Below are 20,367 nucleotides of genomic sequence, written 5' to 3' on the forward strand. Positions count from 1 at the left end.
AACTAGGCGCGGGAAACCGCAGCAAAGTGCGATTTGTTCATGTTCGCGAAACCGTCTGTACATATATATATATATATATGCATACACATACAAACGTGTACGAATACGCTTCTATCATACACTTTTGTCACAGAACGTTGTTGGTACTCTTCTCAATGCGCACACATACAATAGTATATGGGACTTCACGCTGGTTAACCAACCAAGTCGAGGCCTTTTGTCGTTTTACACTCTTCTTTGACATTCTCCTCGCGATTGTCGCTTTTAAAATGTTAATGTTAATGTTAAAAACGAAGAGCGGTGGATTTATTTGTGCTGCTGATTTTCTAATAATAAAAAAGATTAAATTAATTAAGATTAAATAAATTAATTTTTTTTTTACAGGCGTACATGAGACCGCTGAAAAGCACTGCGGTTCAGATCGCCAGGATCGCCGCCATTACCTTGATCACGATGTCTGTGGTACTTGGTAGCTTCATCCTGGCGGCATCCTGGGTCCAGGCTAGAGCCTCCTGTACGCCGGAATCGATCGCGGCGATGCAGGCTGAGCTGAAGCTACATCAGCAACGACAGACCTCCGGCACGTATCAACCGCAAGGTGAATTCCTTAAACATCTGCAGCCGGAGGCTTTGGTGCAGGTAAGAATACCAAGGAATACCGAGATAATAACGTAGAGAGACATGAATTAAATTGTCGTAAAATATATATATTTGATTTATCCTATGAGAAAGAAATATAGATATAAAATCGAAAGATATATCATTTCTATAGCATTGTTATGAGAGAAGCACACTCAAACATACATATTTTGACATGAAAGGATGAATTCCACATATTATACAGGATTATTCAAAATGATTGATTCGATTTCAAATTATATTTTTGAAGTTTACAAATATATGTATAGTGATCAGTAATACATTAACTAAAAACTTTCAAAGAACTTCGCCTATTTTGGGTCTCCTCAGTCTTCAAACATATATAATTTTATAGATAATAATGGTAATATTAAAAAAAAATAGTTTTGGATTTTCAAACTTCCGCCGGAAGTTATAGTTTTGGCCTCCTAAAGATGTCTTTTATTCATTTGATAGCTCATCATCGAAGCTGTTTAAGATAACAAATACGTCATTACTGTGCTCAGAAAGTATCTGTATACCTTCTGAAAGATATTTAGCATATTCTAGATACTAAATAACCAACATGATATGAGAACAACAGCCTATGGTATGAGCATCATTTTTACGTTCAAGAGACCTCCACGAGGTAAATACTTTGGACATAAAAAGAAATCTTTAGGAAAGTATGAATACAAAAACAAAAGTTCTGGGATTCCCTATCAACTATAAAATAAAAAATCATCAGTTTATTGCAAGCGTGAAAGCATCGTGTAAGCATAGATAACAAAATGAATACACTTTATACATCAACATTAATGACGTCCTAACATTGACAGGCAGGTGTTTCGTACATTGGCATCTATAAATTTTCAATCCTTTCATAATGCCCTACAATTTGATATATGTCTCATCTCTGGGCTTGGGGGGCCCAGAAACTCCTATAAAAATGGATAAAGTTCTTTTCTCTTTCATCTTATGAGACGATAGTTTCAAATTCATCCTATATTCGCTCTATATCCATTGTCACTGATTCCACAGCTGTAACAATGCGATTTTTGAACTAGTTAACCTATTATCTGGATGAGTTCAAAAATCATATTGTTATAGCTGTAGAGTTAGTGATAACGGTGAAGTATTGAAGGAATTTGACTATCGTCTCGACCTTGCTCGTGTAACTAAAGAAAGTCACCGCGAGCTTATAAGGTGAGAGACAAAATTTAAATGATTCTTATTCTGTATCATCAATCACTATGCATTTGTAAACTTCAAAAATATAATTATTTGAAATCGGTTGAATCATTTTGAATAATCCCTACATCAAATGCTTCTTTTCATAACACTCGAAATTTCTAATGCTAACGAAAATAGCACTGATCTTGTCATCGATAGATTGTCGATTCGATTGATGGCGATCACAGCAATTTGATTGCACTGAGCTCAAGGTAAGTGTGTCAAACGAATGTAATTATAAAGAAAGAACAGTGAAACAGAGTTCTTTTATGAACGTCGCTGTTATCGGGGCATTCCTTCTGAAAACACAGCTGTAAACGCGCGATTATCGATTGTCTAACGATCATCCCGTTCGGACTATGGTCCGAATAGATGGTCGTTATGGAGAAATTGCCTCGATGGTCCTGCTAATTTTTCGTAGCGAGGAAAGTGATTCGATCCGTATCGATGACGGCGGATTTCTCGTTTAATTATTAAACTGCTCGTTCGCCGCAAAAAACGCACTCGACGCCGCAGCTTTCAGCTCGTTATTACGTTCACGGTGGTGATTTCCACGGTGGAGATTTCTCTAAATTTTCACGTCGCGGCGGATCGTAAGAAGAATCGATCGATGTCGAGATGTCGTCAAGCGTTCGTTTTTTTACGATCGAAAGTGAGATACGTTAGTGCAAAGTCGTTAATGCGTTAGGGCGTTAATGCGATTAACGCCCGGTAAAAAAAATGCAAATTTGTTTTCGTAAGTCGCGACGCAAAGTTTTTAACTGATGCGATATACGTTGGAACAAATAAAGCATAACACACCTGGGATCTAACGAGTCTGTACATAAGGAACCGACAGATGCCCATTCAGATTCTTCCACGATCTTTTCTTCAAAATTCTTTCGAGAACGCGTACAGTGTTCGCGATTGATATTTCCTTAAAATTTCATCCAAAAGAGAAACCATATTACAGAAGTATTTAGAGAGATTGGATTTCTTGGCAGTTAAGCTTATCGAATTGATTTGCCTTGCTAAAGTAAAGGTATCGGGATTGATTGCGCGTTTTAAATAATCATGTTAAAGTTCGAAGGATGTTCACTGTTATATATCAGTAAGAAGATAAAGCGAGTGGAATCGCTTCTCACGGGGCTCGTTGGAAAGAAAGGCTCGTGTTCGATCTGTCGTGATCACGCCCATCTTCGTGATATTTACTTTAATATTACCAGCATAATGATTACTGAGATCTGTCAAGATGTTTGTCGATGATTTTCTTCCATAGCCATTCCGACCGCAAAATAGGACTTACAATTTTGTAGACATTTATTGTAGAATCGGCAATCGGAACCAATCCACGAATCGGTTATTGCAATAAATCCATAGAGAAATTCTATTTGTTGAGAAAAAAAATGTCTCCGATAGGTTATTAAAGATAAATTAGTAGTTTATACCATAGTGAACAAAGTAAGTGCAACGAATAATTACGGTATAGGAGTTTTTCAGGAAGTACATAATTACAAAGATATCCATGATCGCGAGGTATTGCGTGCGTGATTCGCGGGTAACAATTACGCGAGGTGATTATCGATTGCGACGCGACTTGTATATATTATGTATAATATTTTGTTTAACGTCGTGTTTAGTGTAAAATTATACATTTTTAAATTTATATTCTTTAAAATTTATATTCTTCTTCTTCTCTATGATGTTACAGCCCTTGTAGGACCTTGTCTATTTCTTTATATCTATTTGAGTCTTTTTATAGATTTTTCGCAGACATATATAGGAAACTTATAGTTTTATATCAGTTCCGAACGACTAGACTAGATTAAAGGAGTTACCGAGGAAAGATACTCTCGATTAGTTAATAATATAAGTCTTTTGTTATCTATGCGCCAAAGTATGGAATATGATAAAAAATATATCGACTCATCTAGCTAGTTAAGCATTCCACAATCTGACACTTGTATGTTCAATTTAAAAAAAAGTTCTGGCCGGATTTGAATCCGGGCTCTCGGGCACAGAGCAAACACAACTCTCTGTACCACAATATTTATATTTATTAATATATTTAATGTTCTTAATTTATATCAATATAATAATATATTGATTAATTAGTATTTAATATCAAAATTTTATATTTATATTTTTTTAAATATTGATGTCAATATATATTTACAAATGGAGGAGAAGCGTTCCAAAATATTGATGAACGAAGATTTCGTACCTCTGGATATGGAACAACTTAATGTAAGAAGTTAAATTTTCAAACATAATATAAATGTTGTTTCTTTTCAGTTATTGCATAATCGTCAAATATCGTTTCTCAGGAGATTACCAAATAATTGTTTCTTGTCAATATACTTATTTCTGTTTTTTTTTATAATAAAAAGAATACTTTATTTGTTCAATTCTTTATCGCATTTATGTAGAAATATATGGAATAAATTGCTAAATTTCACGCATTTTGCATTTAACTCGTCCAAGAAAGTTGCATACATCCCGCCGAGATGTCCGCTGGAAATTACGAACGGTCAGATACTAATGAGTAAATTAAAAGCATAAAATATCACAAATTTAGAAAGCGTATAGCTATTTACAAGCGTATTCTTTTATGCACCTCGTCAAGAGAGCGAGCGAGCGAGTGAGAGAGAGAGAGAGGGGCGCGCATGCGCCTTGTAGATGTGCGCTTGAATTGGCACGCGAATTGTGTATTGAATGGATCGTGCCAGGCGGGTAATAAAAATATTTTCACTGTCGTGCACCGAAATTTGTGCGAAAAAGTCGCGAAATAGTCTCTTCTCTCAATCACGTTCGAGCAACGTTATGCACGTTCATTACATCGGCAGAAATAGCATAGTTTCGGTGGAAAACGCTATTGCATTTGTGACTTTTACTGTATCTGCACGCGATGAGAGACGCTGTGGCGTTGGCTCGCTCGTCTCGGACACGGAGAAATTGAGAACGTACACCTTACGTAAAACAAGAATGCAATAGCTTGGAAAAGAAACTAGGAAATTGGAAAATATCTCTCTCTCTTTCCCTCTTTGTTCATTAAGAGTCCGAAAATTTACAAGAGATATATAATTGATTCCCACAACATTCATATATGCTACTCAATTGGTATCTCATTGGGTCTACTAAAGTAGGGAAATAATGGAAGCTTAGAATATAATAGGACAGCGTTCATTTGGGAGATTACAATGTCGTAATCTCGCTGTGTTTATTGATGACAACAGAAAATTACGAAAATTGGCATAAGATGTAATTTTCATAGAATTCAATAAAATTCACAAATCTTATCTATCTTGACGTTATGTCAATTTAAACATCTGATTGAGAATTGCATACATGTATGTACACACACTCGCGTATATTATAGCAAAAATCTTAATAAATCTTAATAAATCGAAACTCTCTAATTTATATTTCACTTGATTCCTTTCTACTTAAGCCGAGACTCAAGGTTTAATTAAAGACAAAGCAAGATTATCATAACCGCACGTGACAGCAGTAGTATTGACGAATCATTTAGAAAAGATTATCCATACTAAAGCAATGTTATACATTCAACAATATTATAACTAAAAATTTATGCGTATTAATTAAGTGAAGATTTCAATTTAAAATCTTGAAATTTACATATTTATCAAGTACAATATACAGGGTGAGTTATTTTAATGTTCCACTCTACATATCTTTTTTTCTACGCCTTTTACAAAAGAATATTTCGCACAAAGATTTCGCACAAAAAAGTTTGACTTTAAGAGAAACACAAGACAGCGATATCAACTTGTTTACAGATGGCACTTTTGAGATATTCACTTTTTTTAAATAAAATCCAATTTTTTTTCTTTTAGCAAAAATTTTCTTTTAACAAAAGTTGTAGATTTTGTAAAGACAAATCCAACGATATGTATTAGAATTTTCTTGATTTTTCTATTACACAACTTTTTAATTTTGAAATATTAGTGCTCCACATATCGAGAAATACTTTCTACTTAAATTAAATTTTATTTTGTATCTTTATTAGTAATATTCAATGGCGTAGGAGAAAAGATATTTAGAGTGGGACATTAAAATGGCCCATCTTGTATATAATATATATTATAAGATTGTATAGATGTCTTATTGGATTTAAGAAGAGAATATTTATGAAGTATTTTATAGCGTTGTTAAAATTTAAGTTTGTGAAAAATATAAACAGATACGAAAGTTTAGATTACTCAGATACACTGCGACTCGTAGGTAAAACTTTTACTTGAAATCTCCCGTTTTTTTATCTTAACGAGCGCTATATCTGACATTCTTCTTAAATCGCGACCGTACTTTCGCTCATGAGCGCGTCGTGAGAGTATAATTGACGCGTATAGATCCTAGTAAGATTACATCTCTTCCTAGTGTCCAGCTGACTGACGGTTGACGCATGACGTGCATATATGACGATTTTTATATGTACATATGTATATATCGCAATTTTTTTTCATCATAATTCCCGACGCGACTTCCTATCGCCGCGAGCGATAACGGCCGAAATGTGCTGGCACATAGATAACAGCGGTTAATTCCGACGGTAAAGTGACTAGTCGTGTAAAAAAAAGGATAGACTTTCGAAGAAGGCACGTTTCGATCTCGTCTCCGAATGAATATGTAGGCGTAAAGAAAACGAAACGCGCGATAAAACGGGCGCGAAGCGGTACCAGGAGCCAAGAGCGTTCAAGGAGAACCGCACAACCTGGGGAGATTACGTAATTCGGCTTCTTGCGTTCCTTGTATGCGATTGCGATGATCGAGGAGCGAGTCACTTATGTTTGCAAATTCGTAATCGCGATCGATCGCTTTTCTCGATTAATCGATTACTAAAATGTAGATCAGCATTCTGTTTTCATTTGTTGATAAAACTCGATTAATTTCTTGTTTGTGTTTATAAATTCATAAATATTAAACAGTTAATTGTAGCTTAATTAAGCTAGTTATCTCGTCGAATATTCGACTTATTTCTCTTGTTAAAGAAATATTTTAATTTACGAATATTTCGTTTATCTCTCTACTTTAGAAATATTTTATTTATTTTATTATTACAGACAAAACATTGTATCCTTATTCTTTAAAAATTTTCCCACTTATTTTTAAAATATCCTGTTCTAAAATAGGCACTAAAAGGATTCTCTTATTTTAAAAAGAGAGAATCCTCTAAAGATTAATAACAGACATTCCTAATTTATAAAAATGTAGACGAAATGGAAATTTATTTTTACATTAACAAAAGGGTATATTATTTTACAGCACATAGGCAAAGCAACACCATAAAAAAAGCATAGGTATAGTATATAAACTAAGCGATGAGGTACGAGATGTAAGTTCTGAATGATTAAATTAAGTTATTTTACACGTTATTCATTCGTGAACACTTTTTTACAACTTACAATAAGTAACTTACGTTTCCTTCTTCGAGTCATTTATTAACTTCATCCATTTTTCTAATAAACTAAAACTTCATTCAGTGAACAAATACTGCGCAGATTATAAATTGCAACACTATATATAACCATATACATAACAGGTGTTATTATATGTATAGTACTATATCCTAACAGCACATGATATCATACGAACATTCTATACTGATACTGTGAATGTACGTACTGTATATAATATATTGAGAACATCTCTATATAATATCTCTTGTAGTATATCATTTTGCGTATAGTCTCAGGATATTATCAGAACATCTCTTATAGTATATCATTTCTCATATATTCTCAGTATGTTTTCAGAACATCTCTTGTAGTATATTATTTCTCGTATATTGTCAGAATATACTTTTACATATATTCTCAGAATATACTTTTATGTATATTCTTAGAATGTACTTTTGATTTACGCTGATAGCAACGCCACCTAAAAACGTAATTTCCGATATTGTCAGTATCGGTTTTTCTTTGTTTCTGTTACAGCGGTCTCAGTCTCAGTCTCTTCTCGACGATAATTTAAGATTATTTCAGAGTTCGATAAGAAAGTACAATCTTACGTGGCATTGCATTGTCTGTGTATGTGTGTGTGTGTTTGTGTATTTGATGAAGGAATATTTAATAAAGAATACAAATTAAAAAATATAACCTAAAATATCCTATCTTTATCCTAATCAATAGGTCTGTTCTTTTTAGCTGAACTGGTTACACTAGTTCAGGGTTTATCTTTTTTACACATTTTGAAAAAAAGATAAACTCTGAATTATACAACCAGTTTAGCTAAAAAGAACAGACCTAAATAATGCATAATATATTACATTCTGGGTGACGTTCTGTAAAACATACTAAAGATATATTAAAGATATACTAAAGATATGCTAAATATATACTAAGGATATACTCTGAAAGATATTCGCAGTATATACTACGAACTAAAATAAGTGGGACATAGGAACGTTTATAGTATGTACTCAGTGTATCGTAGTACGTATATCGAATGTTCTGTGAATGTACACAATATACTTTTGCGATATCCTCTGAACATTCTCAGAATCTATCTGTGCTGTTAGGAACCTAACCTAATCTAACCGTAACCTAATCTAAGCTAACATAATCATATACGTTGCTGCAACAATATAACCATATATAACGTCAAATGAATGGTTTACATAAATAAACATACGACCCTTTGTTATTAACAAAGAATATATTATTAGTTTTAACAGATACTTAAAAATATATGTTATAAGAGGGATTTTATTATAGTACATAGTCCTCTTACTTCAAAAATAACATTTTTTGGTGTACATCTTATTACATTGCAATTATAAATTAAACTTACTCTCCTCACCTTCTTTTGAGAGTAAACCTGCGGCACATTCCGTCGCCCATCATTTGACTTCCGTTAGACAAATCTTAAGTGCTCATTAAACAATCGCGGAAGCGACGCGCTCAATCGCGTAACGTATATTTTCTCTCTTTTGTCGTTAATCAATTTCTCTCGTTCGTGAGAAACTGATTCTCTTAAATTGGATTGTTTCCACGAGCCTTGCGGCGTTTAAAGTAATGCTTGCAATAATACTCGACTCGAAGTCTCTATAATTTTCGATAAAGTAGATCATCGCGAGGGAGTTGCTCTTTTCATTTTCTTTAATCGAATTAAACTAATATGAAAAGTAGAACGTTGATTATTTCTTCACTCGACAGTGAAATCCGATAGATCGATTATTTCTCATGTTCGATGAATGTTGCCATGTATGCGATCGTTCGTTATATTATATATATAGTACAGCGGCTGCTTCCGGTCCGTTTATGGCGACCGATAGAAAGTAAGATCGGTATAAGTACACCGCGTGAATGTAATCCGTCGAGCTAAAAGCTTTGTGTGCTCGTGTAACGGTCGTGCAAAGGTGAAAATCGGTCATCGCGGGGTCGATGAAATCCGGCGAGATCGATTACAGATCCGTGAACTCACATCGATGTCAAGACCTATAGACATCCAGGGAATCGAGGAATTTTTCGATAAAAAGGCAGAAAAAAAATTACAATAAAAAATAAAAATTTGCAAAACATAATAATTAAAGTTATTAAAACTGATGAGATTAAAGTTATTATCTTTTATTATCGCATTTAAAAGAAATCTCAATTCTAAGAAAATTAACTTATTATCAAGCATACAATTGCTTATCAAGAATTCTATAAAAGAGAGTGTATTTAAAGAACATAATTGTCTTCCCTCTCTGCCTTAATCACCTTGACATTAATCACCGACAATTTCAAACTGACAACGAAAAAGAAACTTCCTCGATGCTTTGATAAATAGATGTTTTGTCTATATTTTAGAAGCTGCATTGTTTCAAGGATCATCCTTGAACACACGATACCCTTAATTTCTGATGAGTCATAAGTGCAAATTAACAATTACATGTGCATGTTCCTCGCAAATTATTCCCGGATTTTATAATCGTTTTCTGCTTTGCAATAAACGGAAGTCATCAAGACACATGATGTTAAATCGTAACGCGCAATATTCTCACAAAAATTATTTAACTTGAAAAACGTAAATTAATGTCTCCAATTTATATGCATAATGATTTTTCAAGTTCAATTTCTATTGAAAAATTCTCTATTCAAGAACTTCTAAGAAGACTTAGAATTTTGGATGCACATTTATCTAATATTCACATTTATCTAATATATAGAATAGAAACCAATAAATTATTGTATGATTGTTAGATAAATTAATTTTTTGTTAAATAAAGATATCTTTGTTCAATACTTATAAACCAATAAAGTAAGAATTATTTTTTTTAATTGCCATTTAATTTATACATGGAAATGTACCATTTAAAATTAGAAATAAAAGTTACACAACTCGAGGAAAAATTGATAATTTTTTATCGTTAATTACATGATTACCGTATCTTCAGGATGCTCAAATTTTATCATCTCGGAGCAACGAGACTTGGAAAACGTATTGCGTACTGCGAAAGTGGGTTGCCAGTTGCGCGAGGTGAACGCTCTCTGAACAGATTTTCTCTCGTCGAATTGTCTATTATTGTTATATTATTTTGTTTGTCAGTTTTTTTTAAAAATCAACTCAAGATACTGCCATTCGCGCACGTTCCGTCATCGTCATCGGTAGAAAATAGAATTCTGACTCATTCGTTACTTATATATGTAATGTTCTGTCTGCGTGGTCGACTCTTTTCCTTTTTTATACGTGAGAAACGTCGATCGGTGATATAAACGAATGTATCTAGACGAGAATCTTTTCTCTGTTCATTCAATAGATTCGTCTGCGTCTATAAGACGCAGCGCTGCGCATTATGATTATTAACTTGTCAAGGAAATGACACGGACACTTGAATATATTTAGTTCGCACGCAAGACTTCTTGTACAATATCTTCTATGCTAAGTGTATTCAAGTGCTTGTGCTATTTACTCCGTATATGTATAAGAAATGTATTACAATCTCATATCACATATATATAATATATTACTATTATATATATTATATTATTACATAATCAATGCATGCTTCTCTTTTAAACAAAAAACAAAATTTTTAATTTTTTTTGTTTTTAATTTTAAGCTTAAAATATATAGTTACGGAGCTGTTTAATTTTGAAAATCTAAGTAACTTTATGAAAATTTCTATCTGCGAATAGGCGATCTAGTCTTGGAATTAATTTTAGCTAGATTTTCTCTAAGTAATAAATATAAAATCAAAGACGCATAAACATGATACTGATAACAAGCATATATTAATAAAGATAATACAACTAACAAAGGTGCGATCGTGGCGCAGAGAGCTGTGTATCCGCTCTTCTGTGCTCGAGAGAACCCGAGCCAGAGTTCAAATCCAACCAGAAACACATCTTCACACAATAGATCTATTCGATCGCCATCTCTTAATAGGAAATGGTAAACTACCGAGAATATCTTGCCAAGATAAAAGTCCTCTAATTTGATTTCGGAATAGGCATAAAACTGTATAGGTCCCCTTTGCGGAGAAATTATAATAAAAAAGGCGCACACTGTAGATATATGTAGAAAGATGGACAAGGCCTTACAAAGGCTGAAGAAAGCGCCACAGAGAAGAAGAAAGCGCTACAGAGAAGAAGAAAGCTAATAATGCGCATATACTATAATCGTCTATAATTTCACTAATAAATGGACAAAGCATATCTCATATTTTTATCTATCTATTTTTATCTATCTTTCCGTATCAATAAAATTATAACATTTAGTTTACGAATCTTTCTGTGACGTGACGATTGAAAATTGCGACAAATCGCGTCGTCGTATTGTTTCACAATACCATTACACGAATGTTCAGCACTGTATCTTAAAGACGATAAAATAACTATAATATTTCGCTAATTGATAGATCAAAGTAGTTGGTGCGTTTTCTAAAGAAAGCCATTCGCTTTACGGCGGAATCATCGCTGCGGCAAATTACAATGGCAATTTCTTCCATGTCGCACGCTTCGTGAATTCTGAGTGGGTGGAAACATAGCTCTCTCGTTTCCCTTTTTCTGCGGGATTTCGTGCCGCGATGGTTGCACATTGTGTAGCTCGCGATATACACAGAATAATTGTTCTGTAATATAGCAAGCCTAGGAAAGAGTTGATACGTAGGTATATCGCGCAACGTGTTGCATCTCGCGTATGTGCAAGAAGCTATGGAAGAAATTTAGCATCTCTCTCTAACGGTCTTAACGAATACAATTAATAATCGCTAATTATCGATTGACTATCTAATCATTATTATAGAAAGATGGACAAGGTCTTACAAAGACTGAAGAGAAGCGCCACAGAGAAGAAGAAAGCTAATGCGCATATACATACTATAATCGTCTATAATTTTACCAATAAATAGACAAAGCATATCTCATATTATAGAGAAATATTCTCGCTTCTCAAGAGAGAGGTTACCGCAAGCAATATGAAGATATATGTATCGTATGTATTTACTTCGACATGAAATTTTATGCGCTTTGAACACAACGTTCGAAAAGCGATGTAGATCAGCCTTTTCTCTCTAAAATTGAGCTAAACTGAATTTAAATGGAAAATTAATTGCTGGAGGAACGGGAAAGTTATTATATTTAACTAGGAATAAATTAACGAGTTTCGTGTATGAGAAATTTTAATTATCCATTTGATTAATTTTAATCATTTTTTCTTCATTATTCCTCTTAGAAACTTTTTAGACATCCTCTAGAGTTTTTAAAGAACGTTTCTTTCTCGTCTAATTCGGATGAGTCGTTAAAAGATGCCTGGGAAATTGTAATTACTTGCTATAAGAGGTGATACGTTCTAATAAAACCGCGAGACGTCATGTTAGCCTCTTTCTTCGCGTTCCCATCGTTATAAATCGCAAAATTAGTATCGCAATTCATTTCACAGAACATATACAAAGTGCTATCTCTACCAATGTAAGTTATAACGCGCGTTCCCGCGGTTTATCGAGTTTCATTCCCGTTCTAACTTGACGCGATCGGGTTGTCTGTAGCTCGTCCGGTCTATCGCGAAATCCTTTCTACATCCTGGGCACAATTTCCCCGAGTGGAAAGTGCTTAGTCGTGTTCCCGTTTCTTCGCGTCTGGATTATTGTCAGTTAGTTGTCATCTTTTAAGCACATTGGCATGTATCTCTTTATGACTAGTAATTATTATATTGAACATCAAAAAAACGTATACGTGCACATAAAAGAGAATACAATATTATGAGGGTCATTCAATAAATAAAAAAACAAATGGCTGTTGTTTTAATACGATTTATTCAATGAATCTAACAATTTATTTTTCGACATAATCTCCTTATACACTTAATGTCCCACCGTTTTATTAGTTTTTATGCCAGCAGCAAAGAATTCTTTGTCTTGAAGTCTGAGCCAGTTTTCGACATTTATTTTCACTTCTTCGTTGTTATAAAACTTGATTTCACGTAAATAGGAAGTTAATATTATAAGGCAGATGTGGCAAAACTTTCCAGCCTAATTTTTCATTTTTCTTTTTTGGCTACTTTTGAACTAATCAATCTATTTGTAAAAATTTGCACGATTCATACAACTTTTACCGTATTGTTTGAGCATCCGGGAGTAAAATTTTAATGATTTTACCTTAGAAACTAGAAATGTTATCACTGAACTCTGTTTTTCAGCGCACTTTTTGAAAGAATTTATCATTGTTGAATGAGTGATAGAGGTTATATATATTGAAATAATTGTCAAACAATTGTTTTAAATTGATAACAGAAATGACAATTTTTATAGTTTGAAAATATCGTACTTTTTATTTAGATATTTTTTGAACTACAGCCGTTTGTTTCTTTACTTATACAATGATCCTCGTATTTGTGTTTCAATATTCTTACATTGGCATTTTTTGATATATTTTTTATAACAATTTTTGAAGTAATATTATTTAAAAATAATACCTTTGACTGTTTACATTCCTACTTTTCACGAAGAATAGAAAGATCGTAGCGGGAAGACTTTGTTAAAAAGAATGAAATAACCGCGGCGCTGCGATGTTGCAACAATACATTTCATTGCGTTGGCAGACATCCCAAATGTTAGCGGTGTTGCCGTTATGATCTACAATTGTACAGCTGTTGCAACGCGTGTTTCTTGTACAAAACTGTAATCATTCATTACCAATCAGCCTATGCGTTAGGTAGGAAAGAAAGATATCTAACAGCGTCATGATATTCGCCAGGAGAAGCATTTCAACATGTTCATACCGCGTTCGCGGTAATCCCCAATTTAATACCCGTAGACATTTTACCGGATGCGATAAACGTAGGACGAAATGGCATGCTTGGATCGGCGCTTGGTTTCTTGCATAAAATCCAGTAATTGCGCGAGACCCAGAAACGCAGCCGACGAGAAGAAAATGCGCTTTTACGAAATATATATTAATTTACATTATTGCAGTTATTATAATCTTATTATTGTGAAAGATTATGAGATTTAAAAAAGAAATGGCTTGCATGAAATGTTTACCCGGAGAAAGCGTACCTCTGCGGTAGCTGACAGTTTATTATTTCTACAGAGAGTATCCCGTTTCTCTATCACATTATGTATTTATTAAAACCAACTTGTCATTTAAAAAAATATATATTTTTTCTAAATTTATATATAACATTAATTTATCCAAATGTATGTGTGTATGATATTTCTCGCAGAAAAGAAAGAAACGTATACGGAATCAAGTTAAGATCTCACTGTTTTGTTTATATTCAAATGTTTTCTTCTTCGCATACGATTTCCATCGTTGGTGAAGTCACAGTACGATAATATAAAGCGAGTTTACTTTCACTGGTGACCCGATGTCGCGATCAGGAAGACGAGTTGCATCAACGAATGATTGCTGTGGCGATATTTGTCCAACTTTCGAAGCCTCGAGGAATACTCGTTTTCTTTTTTCTCGGCATTTTTTAAATTTCTCTCGCAGGAGATAAAAATGTTACAGAATGATCCATTTTATCGAAGGAGAATAAATTGTTTGACTTTTCATAGATGAACTAATACAGTCGAACTTCGCTAATTCGAAATTGATGGGAAGAGAAAAATTCTTCGAATTGTAGAGGTTTTGACTTATAAAGTTTTTCGAATTATCGAGGTATATAAGAATAAAGTTCGAATTATTGAGATTTAGCTATTTTGTTTATTTAGCTATAACATAAAATTAATCTATGAAAATGATCGCAAATGTATATTAAAAGTACATTAAATTCAAGGATATTTTTTACAGTGTACATAATAGTGTATATAATGTCAGATAAGTTCAAACAAACATTTAATATGCAAGACATTAACAATTTGTTTAAAAAAAAAAACAGAGGCTTTGTCTTTGAAAATTCGAATTACAGAGGTTTTGTTTCTGAAGATTTAAATTATAGAGGTTTCGTTTTCAAAAATTCACATTACAGAGGTCACACGCCGCTCAAAAAATTTCGAGTTAATTTCGTATTTTTTTTCGACTTACGGAAGTTTTTTCAAAGGAAACGAACATTGTTTCGATTTGTAGAGGTTTTCGAATTAGCGAGGTTTGACTGTATTAGAGTTATGAAAGAAGTGAAGAACATTAATATATTGTCGATATAAATAACTTTTTCAACATCTGTGACATATGTGTACGATTGTCTTTTGTAATTAGATGTAATTATTGGCATTATACTATATGTATCGTATCTGAACATATGTTGTCGATCTAAATGCAAAAAAAAAAGAAAGAAAATTTAATTTATGAATATAATTTAATTGAATATAAAATAATATATTTAGGTGATCCTCTTTGAAGTTAGTTTTTTTAATAGCAAAGAGAGATGTGCAACGATGTATTCAAATAAATAAAACTTGTACTCTCTTTTTCAAAAAATTATTGTTTATTTAAAACTTCAGGTTTCAAAGATGACTTTTTTGTAGGAATCCGTCGAATCGAAGGATTCTCTGCAAAGTCTCGCTGTACCAACGAAGAAGGAAGTTGATCCGGATACTAAGGATCTGAAAGTCCAAGGAGAGGGAGAGAACAGTTCGAAATCTGACAGCGACAACAGCGATGACGATGACGATTACGATGATGATGAATTCCCTCCCGTACACATTAAGCTTCCTCTTCAGTTGGACCTCGACGACATTGCAGGCGTAAATATATCAACAATTATCTTACACAAATGTAGTCCCATTTTTTCACACATGTGTGCCACAAATATATTATTAATAATAATTATTATATAATAAAAATTGTACATTATAGTTTTATTGAGATTTTCTATAGCACCCAGTTTTGCAAAGATATACTAACATTCGAGCCTTCTTTGAATTGCGATTGTGATTTTTCAGACTCTAATTCAACAAGCTCGCAGCAGAGTTTCATGCGTGGTTGAAAGACGACGGGCCGATGAGGTGATGGACGGAACCAGTGACAACGGTTTAGATAACAGTACCGATCCACAGCGTTTCCAAAGACTGAGCGGCGAACGGGTTGCCATCCTTTGTGAATCAGGCAGTCCAAATCAAGAGTAAGTAACAGAGCAGAGAAGAATACATGAACTAGTGTATTAAATGAATGAATGACATTAAGTCATGATCTAATTAATAATAAAATGCCGAAACAATATAATTCGTCGCAAAATTGGCAGCTGGATGGAATAACGTTTTACATTGCAAAAAAGGATTTTCACGATTATCGAATAATAAAAGAAAAATTAATAAACCAGCAACAGAAACGAAGAATTAAATATTTGTATATGAGTTACAAAATGTAAATAATAGAGCACAGTGATATGTCTTTATATTATTGTTTTATTGTAGACCACAGGAGCAGGAAATGCTCACTCCAATCATCGTGCCTCTAGGCACCGTGCAAATTCCCCTCCAGTCCCAGGAACCGAATCCGGGCTATCATCAGTATCAGATACACACCCAGTATCAAGTTCCCGATATGCAGCAATTGCCACTCAGCGACCCACGAGGATTGAATCACATCCCGCCGGGTGTACTTCCACCTGAGCTCCGTAATCTTCCCCAACTGACTATGGAAATGAGACCGCCTCGAATGGGCCCGCAGACGCCCGTGATGGGACCTCAGAACAATCTGATGGGACCACAGGTGGGTCTTGTCCGTCAAAAGCAATGCAAATAAATTTGGCGCCATAGATAGAACTCACCTGTTAATAATTCATTTGACGCAATGATTAATTGTTTTATTCTGATGATGTAGATCGACATGCGTCAGATCCCTATCGAACTGCGTCACTTCCCGATGGATCCACTAAGAGGAATGCGACCAATCGCTCCGGAGTCTCGTCAGGAACCACAGATCTCGGTGATGTATCAGCAGCAGGCCGAGCAAATTCCCAATACTTACAACCAGGAGCAGCAGGGTCCGATTATGATGCCCCCGCCTCCTCCGCAAGCCGAGGCGCAGGTCCAAGATCACAGGATACATCAATCGCCCGTGATGATCCCGCAGATCGAACAGAGACCACCCGCCCCGCCTCAGGTCGCGCCTGAGAAACCACGTTCACCTTTCCAGGGCATTCCCATCGAGATCAGAAGAATAATTCAACAGGTACCGTTGGAGATCAAGAATATCATCCAGCACATCACTGGTGAAGCCAGACCGTTCCCGGTCCAGGTGCCAGACGGAGCTCGTCGCGAGGTAAGTTTGCTCGTTTGTTTTACGTTAAATCGTAAAATAATGTTTCGAAAGAACGTACAAAGTATAATTTCACATATGTCTTACGTAATGTATCTTCACGATAAAGTTATGTAAGAATTTTGATATATGATCTTTACAGTAAATTTTCTGGAAAAATGTGTGTGACAAACAAACATATTTATTATGTATGTAAACATAGCTTGTAACGCTAACAGGAACTCAAGCCGTTTCCGGAAAACGCGAGACCAATACCATTAGGACCGTTCCCACTTCCGGTGGAAGTGAGAAATTTGATCGAGCATGGAAATATTGAAGGTCGCCAACGCTCGGACGGTGGCGACGAGCAACAGGAAGCGAAACCTTTCCCAGGCCCGGAGGACGAGGGCGACGAAATCGAAAGAAACTTCCCCGTTCCTGTGGAAATTCGCAATATAATCCACCAAGTAAATAAACAACGGCCCATTATATAAGTATTTAAATTTTTAATTCTCAGTTAACTGCATATAATAGCGGATTCTTTGACATATTTAATACAATTCTATATATATGAATTTTATTAATTTAGATATATTATATTTTTTATTTAAAAAATTCGTCACAATCTTCAGAGTATATTTATTTAATAATATTTTATTATTTTTTAAATATATTATTTAAATAAAAAATAAAATAAAATTATGTATTTTAAATAATCTCTAAAATGTATATAAGGATAATAAATTTTACATAATTCATATAGATAATAATATTTATGAGAACTATTTGACTATTATATATTTAAAATTATAACAGACTTTTTTATCGAAACAATGAATAATCTTGTGCGACCAGACACTTTTTAATAAGAAATTAACAGAAATAAATCAATTAAGAGTGAATAATTTCTGGAATCATAGGTCGTAGAAGGTCGTGCTTTTCCGGCTTCGAGATTCGCGTTAAGACCAGTCGAGTCCTTGGAGATACCGGTAGAAGCACGTGCTGAGGTGACTGATGGCCAGTCCACGGACCAACAATCCGAGCAACGGCAACAAGAGCAGCACCACGAGGTACACATGATGATTCAGCAGGAGCAGCAGCAGCATCAGCAGCAGCAGGAACAACAACAGCAACCGCAACAACCACAACAACAACAACAGCAACCAATGCAGGAGGAGGACAGTGCCCGCCCGCATTGTAAGTAAAAATTTATTTGGATTTAGATTTTTATATTGCTATCTTTAATCCATTAATAATGACAAAAATCCATTTATTATGATTACAATATTAAAACGCGATGTAAAATATGTATTAAAGAGAGAGGAAGGAAACTAAACGAATGTATAGGTATATACAAGATGCTTCAGGAGGAATAGTAAATATTTTAGAAAGTATCTCGATTATTCTGAATAAAAAAGTTGATATAAACATGTGTCCAATACTCAATGAATGCAGATGCGATACAGCTGGTTGAAAAAGTTTACAAAGACTGAGTTTCGATATTCACTGCCAGTACTGTAAATCTATAGTTTACGTCACGTATACTATAGATTTTCAGTACTGGCAGTGAATATCGAAACTCAGCCTATATCATATATATATATATATATATATATATATATATATATATATACACACTACGAAAAACAATTAGGGGAGCGCTTTAAAACTAGCAAAATTTGATGATTTTTAAGAAGCCATATCTCGGCTTAGAGAGATCGTAGAACAATGTTTCTGGGCGCATTTTAACGGGTGAAGCCTCAACTTTAAAGTGGGTAATATAGCATTATTCGTCTCACATCGAACTCTTTTTCGTGTGAGGCTTAAAATCAGATGGCAAAAAAACTCTGAAAATTTCTTGACTTTGTAGTTATCCATAGAAAAAGCAGGGATGGAACCATAAATGCCACCACATTGGCTTTAAAGTAGGAACCCTGCCCTTTAAAATGCCGCAAGAAACATTGCTCTATCATGTCTAGGAGCCGAGTTATTGCATTTCAAAGTTACCCCTGCATTTTGCAAGATTTTTAGCAATACCGCCGGCATTCGCGTTATCCAATGTGCACCACGGGGAGGTTGCTCGGTTGGATTTTGCACATCATGTGTATGGTGTATGTGTATGTCAATGTTAAGTGTGTGCGTGATGCGTGTGGGTGTGTGTGTGTGGGTATGTGTGGGTGTGTGGGTGTGTGTGTGTCAGCAGAGATAAAGATCCCACGGTTCGTCACTCTCGCAGTAGTTAACGACTCCACACACATTCCCACATACACACCCCCATGGTATAAAGATAATTATACCATGCACACCCCCATACACCCCCCCCCCCCACACACACAGCAGAGGGTTTGGAGTCGTTAACTACCGCGGAAGTGACGAACCATGGGGTCCTTATCTCTGCTGACACACACACACCCACACGCATCACGCACACACTTAACATTGACGTACACAAACACCATACACATGATGTGCAAAATCCAACCGAGCAACCTCCCCGTGGTGCACATTGAATAACGCGAATGCCGGCGGTATTGCTAAAAATCTTGCAAAATGCAGGGGTAACTTTGAAATGCGATAACTCGGCTCCTAGACATGATAGAGCAATGTTTCTTGCGGCATTTTAAAGGGGAGGGTTCCTACTTCAAAGCCAATGTGATGGCATTTATGGTTCCATCCCTGCTTTTTCCATGGACAACTACAAATTCAAGAAATTTTCAGAGTTTTTTTGCCATCTGATTTTAAGCCTCACACAAAAAACAGTTTGATGAGACGAATAATGCTATATTACCGACTTTAAAGTTGAGGCTTCACCCGTTAAAATGCGCCCAGAAACATTGTTCTACGACCTCTCTAAGCCGAGATATGGCTTCTTAAAAATCATCAAATTTTGCTTATTTTAAAGCGCTCCCCTAAT

The 20,367-nt window shown here is 34.7% G+C and overlaps 1 protein-coding gene across 2 annotated transcripts in view; it reads left to right on the forward strand.

Moving 5' to 3' along the window:
• The window catches only part of LOC145941310 (uncharacterized), a 34,248-nt gene that overhangs the window by 11,886 nt on the left and 1,995 nt on the right, over positions 1-20,367 (forward strand). For both annotated transcript variants that reach the window (XM_083047366.1, XM_083047367.1), the window contains exons 2-8: positions 385-639; positions 15,740-15,958; positions 16,157-16,335; positions 16,628-16,925; positions 17,037-17,477; positions 17,693-17,920; positions 18,374-18,650. In XM_083047366.1, coding sequence (XP_082903492.1) covers positions 385-639; positions 15,740-15,958; positions 16,157-16,335; positions 16,628-16,925; positions 17,037-17,477; positions 17,693-17,920; positions 18,374-18,650 — 1,897 coding nt within the window. The remainder of the gene's footprint in view (positions 1-384; positions 640-15,739; positions 15,959-16,156; positions 16,336-16,627; positions 16,926-17,036; positions 17,478-17,692; positions 17,921-18,373; positions 18,651-20,367) is intronic.

This window comes from Prenolepis imparis, unplaced genomic scaffold (assembly GCF_030444845.1).
Source record: "Prenolepis imparis isolate NDT839.2.m4 unplaced genomic scaffold, iyPreImpa1.0 SCAF_10, whole genome shotgun sequence".
In the NCBI taxonomy this organism is placed as follows: Eukaryota; Metazoa; Arthropoda; class Insecta; order Hymenoptera; family Formicidae; genus Prenolepis; species Prenolepis imparis.